This window comes from Lacerta agilis, chromosome 13 (genome assembly GCF_009819535.1).
Source record: "Lacerta agilis isolate rLacAgi1 chromosome 13, rLacAgi1.pri, whole genome shotgun sequence".
Lineage (NCBI taxonomy): Eukaryota > Metazoa > Chordata > Lepidosauria > Squamata > Lacertidae > Lacerta > Lacerta agilis.
Genome location: NC_046324.1, coordinates 26,533,219 through 26,551,468, shown reverse-complemented (window position 1 = coordinate 26,551,468; position 18,250 = coordinate 26,533,219). Strand labels below are relative to the sequence as shown.

The following is an 18,250-nucleotide window of genomic DNA, read 5'->3' as shown; positions in this document are numbered from 1 at the left end:
GAACCATTGGTCCATTTTGATCAATGTTGGCTACACTGACTGGCAGTTGCTCCCCAGGATTTCAGGTAGGAGTTTCTTCCAACTCTAGCTAGAGATGCCTGTGGGGATTGAACCTGGAACCTTCTGCTTGCAAGGCAGATGCTGTACCACTGAGCTATGGCCCTTCCCCCTTTCACTATTCTTTTAGAGGTGGAGAAGAAGGCACCTTTCCAAGGGAGGGGATATTGGAGCCAAGAAGGCCCTACAGGTGGGCCAAGGCACTTTTGCCCGCAGCACTGTCAGGCTGTGAACCTGAACTTTCGGAGGGAGGGAAGGGGTGCTACTCTATCCAGAGCAAGCTGACTGCCCATTCCTGGGTTAGGCTTCAACTGCCCCCAACATTTGCCTTGTCTGCAGGGAAAAGGATCCAGCCCAACACAACCTCCAGATTACAAGTGCCTCCTTGTCTTATGATGGAAAAGAGGACGGGGTGGGTGGGTGGAGATCTGGGTGGATGTCGTCTACGTACTGGTGGTGATCCTGCTCTCCAGCTCCCCAGACGATCTCTTCCAGCAGCTTCAGGTTGATGTTAAAGCAACACAGGGGGGCAAGGGGGGGAGATGATGGGAGATGAATTCCTGCAGAAGGAACCCTGGCTACTTACATCTGGTAGGCTCTGGTGTCCTGGATTCTCGCTAATGAATCTCCAGGCTTCAGTTTGTTTCTTCATCCTTGCCCTTTCCTTGCAGTTGGAGGTTCACCCACACAGAAAACTCCCTCGCTTCTCAGATGGAAATCTTGCATTGATTTACGTCGTAGGACCTGCAGCGTTTCATGCTGCCTGTCACCCAGGAGATTCCAAGCAGGGGAGCGGGGGAACCACCCTGCCGTTTCTTCGTTGAGCTTTGGAAACATAAAGGCGTCACTTGGAGCTCATTAAGAGGCTGTAGTTTCTGGGCTGCTTCAGGGCCCCCTATATCTGCCCACACGGTTGGTGAGCCCTAGTGCACACTGCCACCTCTCCATGATGTGTGGGGAGGTTGTCTTGGACCGGGGAGCAAATAGGTCCCTTCTTATAGGCCCAGGTGAAGGCTATAGCAGCCAACCCAATCCTGGAAACTTTTGGTACCCAGATGAAAGACTCAATGAGGATGAGGCTATGACTCCTTTCTCATGAGAGAACCCCTGGTACTGGGAGAACTCCTGGTACTGAATTGGGGCCCTCTCAACAGGGTGGGCACAGCCGTGAAACCATCCTTGGGCTCCGAGGATGAGTTCCCTGTGCCAAATGTCTGTCTTCTCAGCCTTGCAGAAATCAGAGATGGCAAAACCCGGTAGGCACCAAGGTGGAACAAGCCACATTACAGACCTTGTCAGCCTATGGAAGACTTCCATTGGGTTTAGCTCCCTGTTGGGGGCAGCAGTGCTTCTGAATGCCAGTTGCTGGAAACCATAAGAGAGGAGAGTGCTCTTATGCTCAAATCCCACTTGCAGGTTTTCCATTGGGGCATCTGGTTGGCTGCTGTGAGAACAGGATGCTGGACTAGATGGGCCAGGCTCTCCTTATGTTCTGACAGTTTGCTAAGTAGGGGATCCTCAACTAGCAATGCTCATTTGGAGCTGTCCGGGGTCCTGATTTTGTCTGCTTTCTGTGATAGAGCTTCTGACCAATCTACACTGGCTTGATCTGATTTTGCAGGCTATGACTTGCATTCGGCTATTTTGGCCAGCCTCTGCCTGCCTTGCCTTGACTTCACCAGATACCATCTCCTTCAAGTGCCCACAGAACAGAATACCAGGCCAATGTGGCCTGCGGTTCAGGGAAGGGACACAGCTCAGGCCTATAGAACCTGCTTTGAATGCAGAAAATCCCAGGTTCAATCCTCAGTGGCCACTCTAGTTAAAAGGCCCAGGTAGTTAGGGATGGGAAGCCCTGCTGGACACTCCAGAGAGCCACTGCCAGTGAGAATCAACAATACTGGGCTTGAAAGGCGTATTAATGTGTTGTAATTGGTTTTTTGATCTGCTCTTATTTATGTATTGCGTTATCTGTAGCAAATGTTTCTGTGTATAAACCCTTTGGTGCCAGTGTGTGACGGTGCTTGGAGACATATCAAAGCCTTTCCTGAGAGTGGGATTGGCATGCTAGGCACAAGTGCAAACATAGCGTATATATACAATATTTACACTTCCAAAATCCAAGGCCTTGGGGACAATCTGCCTGAGCTTTATGCACCGATCCAGAAGTGTTTTCTGTTTCCACCAAGAGTTATATTGGGTCTGGTTGTGCATTTCCCAGCAGAGAAGGAAAGTGACCTCATGCACGCTCAGAGGCACTCTTTTGTTTCATAGGAACCCCCAGCCACTGGAACACATTCTGAATCCAAAGTAGATTAATGCCCTGCAATTCTGTGTTTTAATAGGTACCTGTGTGCACATAGATATGAAATACACCATATAATAATAAACAGAGGAGCAGTCAGTGAAGGGCACTATCTACTCTCAGGGAAATAATTGAAGCTTTATAAATACAGATAGATCTGTTTCAGCCCCTACAAAATGAGACTGGTGAATCGCTTTGCAGAGCTGGGATGGGGGTGATGAAATCTTGCTGGGATCTTCCTTGTGCCAATTTGAAAGCTCCACACCAAATGGTCACCTAGTACTTCTCCCTGTTGCTTTGTGTGATCACCTTATGAAACTCCTTGTCTTTTATCAGGTCCAGAGCTTTTTACGAGGCTGGTTGTGCAGGAGGAAATGGAAGACCATCATCCAAGACTACATCCGCTCACCTCATGCGGACAGCATGCGGAAGAGGAACCAGGTGGTCTTCAGCATGCTGGAAGCTGAGGCAGAGTATGTTCAGCAGCTGCACATCCTGGTCAACAACTTCCTGCGCCCACTGAGGATGGCTGCCAGCTCCAAGAAGCCCCCTATCACCCACGACGATGTCAGCAGCATCTTCTTGAACAGGTGAGTAGGGGCCACTTCTGGCTACATCTGGCTCAAGTAAAGCAACTTGGTGATCCAGGGTGTAAAACAACAACAACAACAACAACAACAACAACAACAACAACAACAGCTAATAGCCCCACAGTTATTTGTTTTGCTTGTGTGTGTTGGATTTATACCCTGCCTTTCAACTTTTCAAAAAGTCTGCTTGGTGACTTATAACCAGATTCAGTGTGTTTTATTTTACTTTTGCAAGCATGACAAAAAAGGGGGCTTTGGGGAGCCTGTTGCTAAAAACTCTAGGACAACAAAAACTGTTTCTTACTGAAGAGCTGGAAACCAGCCAGTGAGAAGCTGTTGAACCATGAAATGCAGGAAGCTGAATTAATTCTTTGTGTCTGACTTCACCACAGAAAATGTAGAGGAGATTCTTCTAGCAGAACTGATTCCCCCCCACCCCCCGCACCAGTCAGGGAGGGAGCCTGAAAAATTGAGTCAAGTAGAGGTGACAGGATGAAGTTCTGGGTCTTGCCAGCAAATTAGCAAGTAACAAATCACCAGGGTGATCTAGTAGACATAATATGCTTGGACACATGAAAGGCTTTAAAAAATGGCAGGAGCAGAGAATGTGTCTCTGGTCCTCAAGAATTTTCCGGACTACAACTCTCATTATCATCATCTTTATCCATTGGCCATGCTGGCTTCTGGGACTGCTTGAATTTGGAGTCCAACAATATTTGAAGGACAACAGACGTAAAAAATAAATAAAAATGTATTTATATATCCATTTATATCCCACCTTTCTTCCAATGAGCTCAAGGTGGCATACATGGTTCTCTTCCTCCCCATTTTGTCCCCACAACAACTTTGTGAGGTAGGTCAGGCTGGCTGAGTGCGGATTCAAAGCCTAGACTCCCAGGTCCTCGCCCAACCCTCTAACCACTACACCATTCCTGGCTCTCATGTTTCCCCCCACCCCATGTCATAAGTTATGCAAGCACCGGACAGTGTGAGCAGGCCAGTGGACAGACTTGCCAGCCCCACGGTAAGGCAAGGAGGATGTCCCAAGTGCAGAATCCTTCACCACTTTCCAGCAGTGACTTGCAAGGAACCTGTCAGGCACCCAAGGTGCTCATGCATCAGCTGCCTCATTTCTGGCTGAATGCAGCCCCCTCTAAAGGTGCATCTGGAGAGAAAGTGCAGGTGTGTCAGTCAGGACTTAGGTGTGTGCATAGGCATGCTCTCTCTAACACACCCACACCCACACCCACTTTCTAAAAATACTAACCCACAGGGTGGGCTTAGTTTCCACAGAAAGGAGGGCACAGGCCAAATTAGCTTCCAACTCCAGTGAATTAGAACAAATGGAGCCCTGGGCTAAATTCTGCCAGGACTGAGCTCTCGCTGCACCCCAAATCCAGGCACCAGCAGCTCCTGTTTTTGCTCACAGCTGAAATCGCCTGGCCTGTTGCTCAGCACTCCCCCTCCCAGACTGTTTCTGTTGTTATAGCTACTGGTGCATTAGATCATTCCTAGCAGGGGTAGATGCCAAGCCTGGCATTCAGCAGTAGGCAGGCTCCACAACCTCCTCACCATCCTATTAGACTGGGCACTAACGGAGCCTTCAGACAGGCATAGCAAGGGGCAAATGCACTGTCAGGGGCCTCCTCCAGTGCTGGAACTGGGATGGCTAGATCCTGCCTTGCAGTAGCCCATGAGGAAGGAACCAGGGAAGGGATTCTGGCCTGGCAGGCTGGACCATCTCATCAAGAAAGCAGCCTTCCTCCTAGTGCCTGGATCATTTCCTGCCTCATCTGGCCCCAAGCTCCATTAACCCTTTCCTCCACCTTTCTGACCTTGTCAAGCCCTGTTAGCAGGGCACACATCTCCAAGTCTGTGTGTATCTCTGTGTGCCCTCAGGCATGCCGCAGTGTTCCAAAGAATCCCCAGTTTCTACTACAATGGCATTTTAAAACTTCACATTGCAGCTCCGGAACACATCCTTCTCAATCAGTGCTGTACCTTGTGGCTGTACTGTACTGAAATATATCGGTACCTCCCAAACATGCATTCCCAGGACTCTGTTGTTTTCCTGCACTCTGTGGTGACCCCCAGCGGACTTAGACTGCATAGACACCATGCTTTTAAAGTGCACTTGGAGCACATTCTTTTCCTCAAAGAATTGTGGGCCCTGTAGTTTACCCCGCACTGTGTTTTAATTTCCAGCAACCCTTAACAAACTATAGCTCCCAAAAATCTTTGAGATGGGGAAAATGTGCTTCAGATCAGATCATGGGACCTGTAGTTTAAGGGTGCTGAGAATAGCAGCTCTGTAAGGAGAAACTACAATTCCCGTGATTATTGGTGGGTGAGTGTGCTTTAAACATACAGTATAGTTTGGATGCAGGCCGAGTGTCTGTGAGCCACCTTCCTCACTGGATAAGTGCTTGAACATCTGCCACGGATGGCGTCACCAGAAATGCAACAGAGCAGTTTGTTCTCGCCACCTTCCCACAAGTCAGGATAATTTCTTGGCTGGTATCCACACTTCCACGTGTCCTGCAGATCGACAGCAGTCTACCCATCCTAGTCCCTCTGTGGCTGAATAATCCCTTCCTCTCTCCCAGGAGTGCAGGGATCAATTGTGGAAATGATTCTTCTGCTGACAGTCAGGGGCTGGTGAGAACCAGTATCAGATGAAAGGCTTTATTGGTTATCTCTTCCCACCTGCCCCTCCCCCATTTTTTGTACGAAGACACCTGTGCCCAGACAAAGCACATGGAAACATGTGCACAGGTGTTCTGAGCTGTGTGCAGCAAGACCAGGCCCGAATGGAAGGAGACCAGCAGCGCCCAGTTAAGCAGGTTTACTGAAGAAGATACAAATCTGTGTTGCCCCTGCCTTCCATAGTTCTGGCCACCTCACCTCGAAAAGGACATTGTAGAGTTGGAAAATGTTCAGAAAGGGGCAACCAAACTGATCAGGGGGGTTTCTATGAAGAAAGGTTTGGCATTTGGAACTTTTTAGTTTAGAACTTTAGAAACAAGGGGAGAAAGAAGCAACATGATAGAAGTTTATAAAATTATGCCGGATGCGAAGAAAGTGGATAGAGAAAAGTTTTCCTCCCTCTCTCATAACACTAGAAGTCCTGTGTTTGCAGAGAATGAAAGGTTCGTTCTTAAGAACTGAGCACTCGCTCCCCATACTTTTTGAACCCTGGGAGCACCAGGAGGATGCCTAACACAACGGCTCCCCCTGTCTGATTCATTTTCTTTTCTCTTTCAGTGAGACGATCATGTTTTTACACCAGATCTTTTACCAGGGCCTGAAAGCACGTATCTCCAGCTGGCCAACCTTAGTGCTGGGTGAGTGTCATTCTTTGCTCTTTGTTCTCTTCCTGGTTCAACAGGAGGACAAGTGTCAACCACAACAAAATGTTGCCGCGCAGAGTTGCTCCTATTCAGCCACGACCTCTCCTTGGATGCTGCATCCCATGCCCTCACCCCCTGGTTTTCCGTCCCCCCTACAACAACCAGCCAATATCCTGTGCCCACTAGGTTCCAGGGTACAGTCAACAGGGGCTGACTGCATCTCCTACACCCACTGCTTCTCACTGTCGCCTCTTTGCTCACAGCCGACCTCTTTGACATCCTGTTGCCGATGCTCAACATCTACCAGGAGTTTGTCCGGAACCACCAGTACAGCCTGCAGATCCTGGCTCACTGCAAGCAGAACAGGGATTTTGACAAGCTGCTGAAGCACTATGAGGCCAAGCCGGACTGTGAGGAGCGGACGCTGGAAACTTTCCTGACATACCCCATGTTCCAGGTGTGGGAGGAAGCAGCAGGTGGCTGCCACAAGGGGGTGCCCAAGACAGCCTCTCCCTCCTTGCCCAAGTGCAAGGAGAAATTCCAGTGTAGATCCCTGGTGCCATGGATGCCAACTTGAATAAAATATTGGGGGGCCCAGGTCAGCCCCACCTGCATAATTGAAGCAGTGGCATGCAGTGAAATTTTTCATAGGGGAACAGTTAGGGCCAAAGGCGCCAGCTTGCGAAGAGGATGGGGGTGGGTTGATGTCATGCATGTGACATTGTGGCATCCTGAGGTCACGCACGTGAGCATCGCGCCTGCCTCCCTAAACTGGTCAGAAGATTCCCAGCCTTTGCACCTCTCTCCCTAAGCCGGGCAGAAGCTACCCAGGTTTTGGGAAGGAGGCACCAGCAGAACATTTAGTCCAATAACCACACATCACTGGTCTGAAGCCCCCTCTGTCCCTAGGAGTTGGCTCTTATGCCTGTTGCTGGGAAGGAACAAAGCTACAGGGCATCTTTTTAAAGCCTGGCTCTTTCTGACCAATAAGATTCAGAGTCAGGTCTCTTAAGTACCCTTTTAACATTTGAAGAGACTTGCAGAATATTTGTGACAGGCTGGTTTAGGGCACAACAGGGCATTGCTCTGTTGGGGTGGAGAGCCTCACTTTTCGAGCAATGGGGCCCAAGACATTTTGCCCACCCCCAACACAAAAAAGAGGCCTGAGTGAACTAGAGCCACCTTCCGTCACCTGGTGCTCTCCGGACATTTTGGACCAATGCCAATGCCATTTTGGACAATCTGCCAGTGGCCATGTTGGGCTTCCCCCACTTATTCTCAACAGCCATAGGGATTCTAGGGCAGCTCCAAAATAAAATAAAATAATGCATAAACGAAACAGCTTGGATGGAAGATGCCCAGAATTTCCTCCTGCTACTTGCAGGTCTTACCTGTGGACTTTTCTGCATTGCACGGAATTTTTCTTCCACCCTCTCTCACCTGTCTCTTCTTTGCCCAGATCCCCAGGTACATCTTGACGCTGCACGAGCTCCTGGCTCACACGCCCCATGAGCATGTGGAGAGGAACAGCCTGGACTACGCCAAGTCCAAGTTGGAGGAGCTCTCCAGGTGGGAAGATTTGGCCATTCAGGCTGTAGGGGGGAGGGTGTGGTGTGTTGAATTTTGGGCACAAATTTTGCCATGTGGCTCTGGTTCTGGAAGGCGAGAATGCAGCCAGGTGCTATGTGATTGTGTGTGCACCATCAAATACCCACCACCATCCATGGAGAGAGCTCCCCGCAGCACGCTTAGCTCAGTGCCTTAATGAATGCTGAACTTCTCACATTTTTGTATAATTATCACATTGGGGAAAATAAGCCTCCATCTGTACTCCAGCAGAGACACCGTGTTCAGGATGTGTGAAGGGCAGGATGACAAGGCAGCATATGGTATTTTAGAAAATGCTGAGAAGGGAAAACACACATCCCCGAGGAGAAGTTTCAAGCTTGCTTGAGAAACATCAAAGGCGTGTTGTTCTCGGAGAGACTCCCCGTCTTTGGTTAGACCCGGGATTCTTCCACCGGCCAAGGCTTGGCCACATGGGCCAGAGATGGACCAGCGGGTGGGAAAGGGGCTCTGTGGGTCAAGCAGAGGAAGAGGGGAATCATAGAACTGTAGAGTTGGAAGGGACCAAAAGTCTAGTCCAGCCCAGTACAATGGGGTGGGGCGCGAGGTATGAGCATCCTGCCATTTGCTCTCCAGCCCAAGTGATGGGGACCAGCCCTACCATTAGGCAGAGGGAGGTAGCTGCCTCAGGTGGCAGGTGCTGGGAATGTGGGGAATGGCTGAGAGGCCTTAGAATCATAGAACTAGATAGTTGTAGACTTGGAAGGTACCCAAAGATCCATCTGGTCTAACCGCCTGCAATGCAGGAACCCATGGTATCCCAGATAGGCTGCCTGCCATCTTCTACTAAGCTGCCCTCAGGGGCACTGGAGGGTGTTGTCATGTCACCCATCTTGAAATAAGATTCAATTTATAGAATCCAGTCCAATGAACTTCTGCCCATGGAATGGGAGGGGCGCCATTTTGTCCTTCACCTCAGGCAGATGAATGGCTGAAGAATGGTCCAGTAAGTGACCTCCCCTCTTCCCAAATGGCCTTTCTGTTCTCCTTGGGGTGGAGGGAAGGCACAGAGAACAGCCGCCTCCCCAGAAAACCAGCTTTTCTGTCAACCCTTCACCACAAATGGCTTAAGCTGGTGCAATGCTTGCTACACTTGGAACTATGCTGAGTGCTAACTCTGTGCCAGGTGCTGTTCTCTCTTTTTTCCCCATCTATGGGTCCATTTTCTGGACCAGGGGTGGGGAACTAAAATCAGCTACAGCCGTCCCAACGCAGTTGGTGTTTTGCTGACCTTTTTCCTCTTCCCGTAGGATAATGCATGATGAAGTGAGCGAGACAGAAAACATTCGGAAGAACTTGGCAATCGAAAGGATGATAATCGAGGGGTGTGAAATCTTGCTGGACACCAGCCAGACATTTGTCAGACAAGGTAGCTTCCCTGCAGAGTGGCCTTTTTCTAGCCTCTCAGCACAGCACCATTTCCAGGCCATTGCTACCCTGTCACCCCTTTGGTCGGGGCAGACCATGATGGTGCCCTCCAGATGCCATTGAACTCCAACTCCCATCATCCCCCTGAGCACTGGCTGTGTTAGAAATCATTTGTAGAGTTGGAAGGGACCCCAAGGGCCATGTAGCCCAACACGTTGCAATGCAGGAATCATAGCTAAATAATCCATGACAGGTGGCCATCCAAACCCTGCTGAACAGCCTCAACTGAAGGAGAGTCCACCAACTTCTCAGGTGGTCCATTCCATTGCAAAACAGCTCTTACCATCAAAAAAGATATTTGATGATAGCTATCATACCACCTTTCAAGTATCCTCTTCTCCAGGCTAAACATACCCAGCTCTCTCAACCATTCCTCATAAGGTTTGGTTTCCAGACCCCTGGTCATCATATTCACCCTCCTCTGTACACGTTCCAACTTGTCAATACAGTGGTACCTCAGTTTACGAACTTAATCCGTTCCGGAAGTCCATTCTTAAACTGAAACCGTTCTTAAACCGAGGCGCACTTTCCCTAATGAGGCCTCCCGCTGCCAGTGCCCTTCCACCATTCGGATTCCATTCTTAGACTGAGGTAAAGTTCTCAAACCGGGACACTCTTTCTGGTTTTGTGGAGTTTGTAAACCGAATTGTTCTTAAACTGAGGTACCACCGTATCCTTCTTAAATTGTGATGCCCAGAATGGGACACAGGACTTCTGTGGATGCAGCCTAGAATTGCATTAGCTTTTGGGGGGGGGGGCGTGCTGCTGCTAATTAGGTGCTGTCTGGGACTGATGGGATTTCTAGAGCACCAAAGGTTGGCTCCCCCTACTCTTGAGGAGCCCTCCTCTTTTGTTGGGGAGTGAGAGGGGACAATCCAGCCCAGGGGCAAGCTAATGACTCTTGCCTGCTGCCCCAGCCTGTCTCCTGACTGTGGTGCCTGGGAAGGAAGAATGGCATGTGCCCAGCCCCTGTGACCTAGTGTTTTTCCTCCTCCTCCTCCTCCTAGGTTCCCTCATCCAAGTGCCGATGTCCGAGAAGGGGAAGATCACGCGGGGTCGCCTGGGCTCTCTTTCCCTGAGGAAGGAGGGCGAGAGGCAGTGCTTCCTCTTCTCCAAGCACTTGATCATTTGCACCAGAGGCTCAGGTGGGAAGCTGCACTTGACCAAGGTGAGTGGATGAGAGCAGGTGGCACTTGCAGTGGAGAGCAGTGGGTTCCCAGATACCCCCAGAAGCCCTCTAAGAAGTTGCTGCAGGACAGGGACTGTGAGCAACATCGTGGGAGGGGTGTCTCTAGGACCAAGGTGAAACTGTCAGGCGCCCTTGTTATTTTTACTATTGAGTGCTGGGTGTTGTTGGCGTAATCTTGTTCTATTTATAGTATTGCCATGTTGCTTTTTATATGTTATTATATTTGCCATTGTGTTTGTTTTGCTCTGTTATTATGACATTTTTTTTTGCACAGTTTAATGTTGAAATGCCTTCCTTTCCCCCCCTGTCTTAAGTCACATTGAGCATGATTTTTGTGTTTGTGGAATACAAATAAAATAAGTGGCTGGCATGTGGGAAAGTGTAAGGATGTTCGGTGGTTGCTCATGAGAAATCAGTCAAACGCAGAACTTCTAAAAACTAAGTTCTTTATTGTGCAGATATTTACAGTGGAGCAAAAGTGCAAACGTCCATCTCATCCCTCTGCAGAGTCCGGGAATGAACCCTTCCGGTTCTTTGTCCAGCAAAAGAGGCACGGGATCCTGAACCCCTGCCTCCCCCTTCCACGTCTTTCCTGTCTGCAAACTCGGGGCGCGGGAAACTGTCCCTGTTCCCCGCTTCCCCCTTGATGCTCAGGCTCTGCGATCCCTTCAGAGCCCCTGCACCGACTTCCTGCTTCCGACTCCCCCTCCCCACTGGAGGAATGGCCGCTTCCTTCTGAAGAGGGGGATGACGAGCTGGTGATCAATGGGGTGGGTTCCCTGTACTGCAAACGTTCCTGGGATGCTCCCTGCCCAGGGGAGGGGGGTTTCCTGACAGAAAGGGATCCATTTCCCACTCTTTGAAGTAGCTCCAGTCTCCTGTCACTCCCCTGAAAACTCCTCCTGCAGGCCATGCATGTCCCGGGAAACAGGCTTCCACAACTCTTTCAGAACATCTCCAGCCATAGCTTTTTTTTTTTTTAACACTGTTGCTTTCTACCTTGTGAAGGAAAGCTGAATGTGGAGTTCCTTGGCTCTGTGGACCCAAGAAGGGGGCCTGAGCTGGACCGTGACACCCTTCTGATCACCTTTGTGAATGAACAGTTTATATCCCAAAAGCCCAGACTGCATGTGCACACATACATTTGAATCCCATTATTTTCCTCAAAGTTTGGCCAAACTGCGGGAGGCAGTGAATGATAGGCGTGCCTGGCGTGCTCTGGTCCATGGGGTCACGAAGAGTCGGACACGACTGAACGACTGAACAACAACAATTTTCCTCAAAGGATCCTGGGATGTGTAGTTTACCTGTTGCAGAGTGACAGTTCTCAGGACCTTGAACAAAGTATACAGATCCCAGGATCCTTTGGGGGGGGGATAATGGGCTTTAACTGTATAGTGTTGGCATAGCCCCAGTCAGAAACCGCATGTTAACCCCCCCCCCCAACAGCCCAGTACAGCTTTAGAAACATTCAGTGGGTGAAGTAATGGAAACCCAAATCCATACATGGGGCATGTTAAGTCGTGGGTGCAGTGTCTATATGATTTCAGCTCTTTGTGTAATCAGCTCTGGGTAGTGATTCAGCATGCTAGCAAGGATATGCTAGGAGTCAAGTCTAACAAGAGCAATCTCCTTTATTGCAGTAGGAACTTGACTGACTGGAGGGAAAGGGCGAGCTCCTTTTCTACTCTCAGGAACAGGAGTTGGGGGAAAGGATACATTTAGATTTTGCGGGGACCCAATCAGAGGATCCAAATTGTGCCAATAACCAATAGCTTAGTTAACCAATAGCAACTGTCACCGCACCAGTTTGAATCACCCTGGAGCAGGAAAGGTAGTTACAGAGCTAGCAGTGAAACTCATGTATGCATATTAAACCAATACATAACCGGGCATAAGATACATTTCTGGTCCAGAGTGGAGAGCTGTGCCAGAGATCAACTTGCAATAAACCAGGCAAGGACTCTGAGAATTGGAAAGGGTGAAATCTGGCTTGGCCAAGACACCTGCGAAAGACCTTGTGCAAATTATTCATATCCCTGGCAGGTGAAATCAATAGGAAGTTCCGGAGGGTAGGTGCTGCCATACTAAAAGAGGTATAAGGGAGTCATTGGAGCACCCCACAATAGCCTAACCTTAGCTCCCAAAGGTTCAGGTCGGGGGTCACAAGCAAGAGACTTCAGCCAGGAGATAGAAGCAAAACAGCGGTCAGTAGGCCTGATCTTTATTGTTGCAACAAGACTTCAAACTACCACACAGAAGAAGCAGAGACAAGCCCCGAACAATGGTTACACCAGTACTTTAAAGTTTCCCATAATACATTTCCAGAAGCATCATCAAGACATCATAGATATGTCACAGAGATCCAGGCATGCCCCTGTCACTCAAATATAATCTTTCACATGTACTCCATCACAGTACAAAGGAAAGCATTTACAGTTCTCTGGTCCCTGAGTCAAATCAAATACACCCCTTTGTCTTGTCCTGGTTTCAACCCACTATGGGATGGGTAGGCATTGTGATTGAGATGCTTATCTGTCTGACACTTTGGGGGCAGGATATCACAGGTCATGATGGCACACGCCTTGGGAATGCCCTGCAGATGTGACTGTACATCTCAGAGATTATGCTAGGCTCATTCACCCCTCCCCCTATACCTCACTTCCCTGGGTCCTAAATGCCATTGGAACTGAGAAGACTGATACAACGATGTGATTTCTTGGGAATTTCTAAAGTTTTCCCATTGAGCCAGTACATAGATACATTTATCAGTGATTTGGTAATGTGCAGCGGAGGCTCTTTGTCTTTGCCTTGTAGTGTGGAGAGGTAGGCTCGTGGGGGTGAGTGGAGGTCTCTCACCCCCCTTCCAATTTTAAGTCCTTACAAATGTAGTATGGGTGTTATATGGCACTAGTAATAGTGCCAGTTCCGCCGATCGAAGGGTGTCTATGGGGCGAGATGACCTTGTAGGTAAACTGGTCCCAAATTGCTAAGGGCTTTATATACTAATAGTAACACCTTGAACTTGGTCTGGTGTTTGACTTGACACCCTCACTGATGTAGCCAGAAAGTTATAACACCCAAACCTAGAGAGGCAGGTCTCACTAGGCACCACCACCTCCTGTTCCTCCTCTGCCTCCCCAGGTGGGAGGAAAGACCTGGAAGAGAAACAGGGTGGTAAGAACTTCCCGTTCGAGCAGCCTCCTCCTCCTCATGCTTCTTTCTTTATTCCAGAATGGTGTGATCTCCCTCATTGACTGCACCCTGGTAGAAGACACAGAGAGCACCGATGAGGACAGTAAGTACTACTCAGACCAGGGGTCCCCAAACTAAGCCCCGGGGGCCAGATGCGGCCCAATTGCCTTCTAAATGCAGCCCAGGAATCAGCGTGTTTTTACATGAGTAGAATGTGTGCTTTTATTTAAAATGCATCTCTGGGTTATTTGTGGGGCATAGGAATTTGTTCATATTTTTTTTTCAAAATATACTCCGGCCCCACACAAGGTCTGAGGGAGAGTGGACCGGCCCCCTGCTGAAAAAGTTTGCTGACCCCTGACTCAGACCTTCCTTGCCCCCTGCAAACTTTGGCCCCACCCACACGACACATTTAAAGCAGTACCACACCACTTTAGACAGTCATGGCTTCCGCTAAAGAATCCCAGGAACTGTAGTTTGGTAAGGGTGCTGAAAGTTATTAGGAGACCCCTATTTCCTGCATAGAGCTATGGTTCCAAGACTTCACTGGGGGGGAAATATTGATTGTTAAATGACTCTGGAATTTGTAGTTCTGTGAGGGGGATGGGGTGGGTGTGTCTTCTAACATCTCAGCACCTTTATCCAACTATGGTGCAGATGTGGTCTGAAAATCTTGGATTTCCTATGTGCAATTATATGCAATGCTATTCCCATCTGCTCTGTCTGCACTATACATTTGAAACTGTATTGTACCAATTTAAACAGCCTCGGCTTCCCCCAGAGAATCCCACAAAGGATTGTTTGTTAAGATGCCAGGAGTTGTTAGGAGATCCCTATAACCTTCCCAGAGCTGCAATTCCCAGAGTTCGCTGGCTGGAAGAAGGATTGGTTGTCAAATGACTCCTGGTCATCTAGCAGCTCAATATTGCCAACACTGACTGGCAGTGGCTCTCCAGGTTTTTCAGACAGAGGGTATTTCCCAGCTCTTGCACCTGGAAATATCGCCAAGGAATGAACCCAGGACTTTACACACACACACACACACACACACACACACGTAGAACAAACAAGACTAATAAAGTATTCCATCAATTCAAGGGGAGAGGAAGAGGTAAAGAAATGAAAGATAGGAAAAAGAATACAGTATATATATGAGGGCTAGGCATGCTGTGTGTCAGAGCTTTGTCTAAATGTTATGCAGAAGTCTGTAGAGTTAAAATGTATGTAGGTGTAATTCATGCAAGGTAAACAATAAGTGCTTGGAATTTGCTACCAAGGAGTGTGGTGGAGTCTCCTTCTTTGGAGGTCTTTAAGCAGAGGCTTGACAGCCATCTGTTAGGAATGCTTTGATGGTGTTTCCTGCTTGGCAGGGGGTTGGACTGGATGGCCCTTGTGGTCTCTTCCAACTCTATGATTCTATGATTATACAATATGCATTGCATCTGCACCTTAAGCATATAAATTGGTCAGTGAAACCTCTGTGAACAGGAAGAAAAATTATTAAAAAGGCATTTAAATTAAATAAAATATTTTAAAAAGAAAGAACCTGGGGCTTTTTGCATGCAAAGCGGATGCTCTACTTTCCCCACCCCACAGTTTAATTGAAGCTGGCCTATGATGTGGTTAAAAATGAAGTTATATTTTGAAGAATGAGTAAATTCCAGTGTAGGGGGAAATCACAGATGGTCCCTGAGCAAAGACTGAGCCTGAAGTTGCCAGAGAAGACTAAGCTGTGCAAATGCTGCAGAGATGGCGGCTCCTCTCCCACAAACGGCTGAGGAGGGTTTGATCCTGATGCAAGTCACTGTGCCACCCTCTTGGCATTGCACCAAGGCGGGACCCAGCGCAGTTATGGTTTGCACGCCCCAAAGTTACACTCACCCACCGTCAATCTGTAATTCATCCTGACAAATCGTCTCGCTGTTCTGTGCTCTCGATTCCAAAGCAAAAGGATCCGGGCAAGATATAGACCATCTTGACTTCAAGATTGTGGTGGAGCCAAAAGACAGCCCATCCTACACAGTTATCCTTGTGGCCTCATCCAGGCAGGAAAAGGCAGCCTGGACCAGTGACATCAGCCAGGTAAGGCAGAGTCAGGCCCTGGGGAGGAGGAGCTACCCAAAGCAAGGTGCCAGAGGACTGGGAGGTGAGGCACACCCCCCACCCCACAGGCCACTCTATAAAGGAAGGTAAATATCCAAAAGAAGTTGTGGGGTGTAGCCCAGGAGAGGGCTTTCTCAGCCTAAGCAATGGAATCCCTTCCAGAGGTGCATCTGGCACCTTTATTCTTATTTATTTACTGCATTAATGTCCCACCTTTCACCTCAAGGTGTGGGGTACATGGTTCTCCTCCTTATTTAATCCCCACAACAACCTTGTGAGGTAAGTGAAGCTAAGAGATTTGAACTTGGGTCTCCCAAGTCCTGGCCCAACATCCTAACCACTAAACCACACTGGCTTCTGTTATACAGATTTCTTTGGGGACTCAGCTCTTTGCCCTGGCCTTTTGACACCTGACCTGAGATAGGTGTTTGGGGGACCCAAATTCCTGTGGCTGTGATTTGTTTTAACCCTTTCAATGTTTAATTTTAAATGTTGTAATCCACCCTAGGACCTGCTAGTGAAAGGCTGTTAATAAATTTAATAATACTATCATCATCATCATCATCATCATCATCATCAAATGAATCATTCAGTGTGACTATAATCTTCAGGCCATCTGGAATAAAGGTTATTCTAATAAAAGTTTGGGATTGGGGGGGTGGAGTTTTGAATGGAGCCAGCATGGTGTACTGGTTAGAGCAGGCTTCCTCAACCTTGGCCCTCCAGATGTTTTGAGACTACAATTCCCATCATCCCTGACCACTGGTCCTGCTAGCTAGGGATCATGGGAGTTGTAGGCCAAAAACTTCTGGAGGGCTGAGGTTGAGGAAGCCTGGGTTAGAGTGTCAGACTAGGACCTGGAAGACCAGGGTTCAAATCCCCACGCAGCCATGAAAATCACTGTCAGTCAGTCACTGCCTCTCAGCCTAACCTACTTCACAGGGCTTTTGTGGGGATTAAATGAGGAGGAAGAGAACCATGTATACCACATTGAGTTTCTCAGAGAAAAAGGTTGGGTAAAAATGCAAGAAATAAACTAATAATAATTTTTTTAAGGTGTGAGAATAGGTGGGCTTTCCAGAGTCTACGCAGACATCCAGACACCTCAGAAAGATTCACCAATGCAGAACTCTGTTGCAGAATTGCAGTCCCTTTGCTCTTTTCCACAGTTTTGAATGCAGCTTTCAGTCTCCATCCACCTCACGCTTGTGTGTGTGTGTGTGTGTGTGTGTGTGTGTGTTTCAGTGCGTGGATAACATCCGCTGCAATGGCCTCATGATGAATGCCTTTGAGGAGAACTCAAAAGTCACCGTCCCCCAGATGATCAAGTAAGTGCCTGAGACGAACGGAGACACAGGAAGGTAGTTTTCATGGAGTGCTTTTGACGTTGTCGGCTTGCAGTTCTGTTCTCCCCCCTATTAGGAGCTGGGGTCCCAGCGATGCAGTCCTGGAAGACTTGCCTCTGTTGTGAGAGGGATGTGTGAGCATCCCAGGGCCCTTGCACAACCTTCCCAGACCCCAGTAAGCAAGGCAGAAAGCCTAAAAAGCTCTTTCTGAAGCTGGTTTACCCTGCTCTCCATATATATATATATATATATATATATATATATATATATATATATATATATATATATATATATATAGCTGTGTACCCAAGGTTTTGAACACATAAGTACAGGCATCCCCAAACTCGGCCCTCCAGATGTTATGAGACTACAATTCTCATCATCCCTGACCACTGGTCCTGTTAGCTAGGGATGATGGGAACTGTAGTCCCAAAACATCTGGACGGCCAAGTTTGGGGATGCCTGCATAAGTAAATTAGGCGTAAGTGGCTAGTCAACTTAATTTTTTAAAAAAACTTCATTCGAGCTTTTCCCTTTAGAGACGCAATATGTTTTCAAGAAAAGCAATTTGCCAAACCCTAGGATTCCAGCAATCCAAACTATTAAGATTAAAGGTCTTCTAGAATTTGGCCATACAACCCTGGGCTGCTGTTAAGAGATGAGAAATAAGTTATTTGTTTTTCAAACCCCATACCGTTTCCATAGACAAGTTCAAAAGCACCAGGTGGAAAGATGGAGTAACAGTTTATTTAGTTATCAAAGAAATCTCAGCAAACACCTTATTCCAAAACTCAGCCACCTTTGAGCAGTCCCACCACATGTGTTTATAGGTACTAACTATGGGGCGGGTTGAGATGTATTCTTGCTTCCTTTGTTTAAAGCGGCTGTGAGCAAGATCCTTGTTGTGGAACAGCGGCATACAAATAAAATGATGAATGCACAACTGAACCAGCTTAACCAGTTTGTCAGAGAATGCCTGCGTGGGTCCCATGAATATTCTGGTTCCCCTATGTTCTGTGGCCAAAAAGAAATGATGGTTTGCCATGCTGTCGTTTATCTGC

At 48.2% G+C, this 18,250-nt stretch overlaps 1 protein-coding gene across 1 annotated transcript in view; it reads left to right on the top strand.

Annotated features, from left to right (window-relative positions):
* RASGRF1 (Ras protein specific guanine nucleotide releasing factor 1) overlaps window positions 1-18,250 on the top strand; it is a 57,921-nt gene that overhangs the window by 22,651 nt on the left and 17,020 nt on the right. The window contains exons 5-13 of the mRNA XM_033166815.1: window positions 2,699-2,952; window positions 6,217-6,296; window positions 6,566-6,759; window positions 7,762-7,871; window positions 9,179-9,297; window positions 10,364-10,524; window positions 13,780-13,843; window positions 15,686-15,822; window positions 17,089-17,171. Coding sequence (XP_033022706.1) covers window positions 2,699-2,952; window positions 6,217-6,296; window positions 6,566-6,759; window positions 7,762-7,871; window positions 9,179-9,297; window positions 10,364-10,524; window positions 13,780-13,843; window positions 15,686-15,822; window positions 17,089-17,171 — 1,202 coding nt within the window. The remainder of the gene's footprint in view (window positions 1-2,698; window positions 2,953-6,216; window positions 6,297-6,565; window positions 6,760-7,761; window positions 7,872-9,178; window positions 9,298-10,363; window positions 10,525-13,779; window positions 13,844-15,685; window positions 15,823-17,088; window positions 17,172-18,250) is intronic.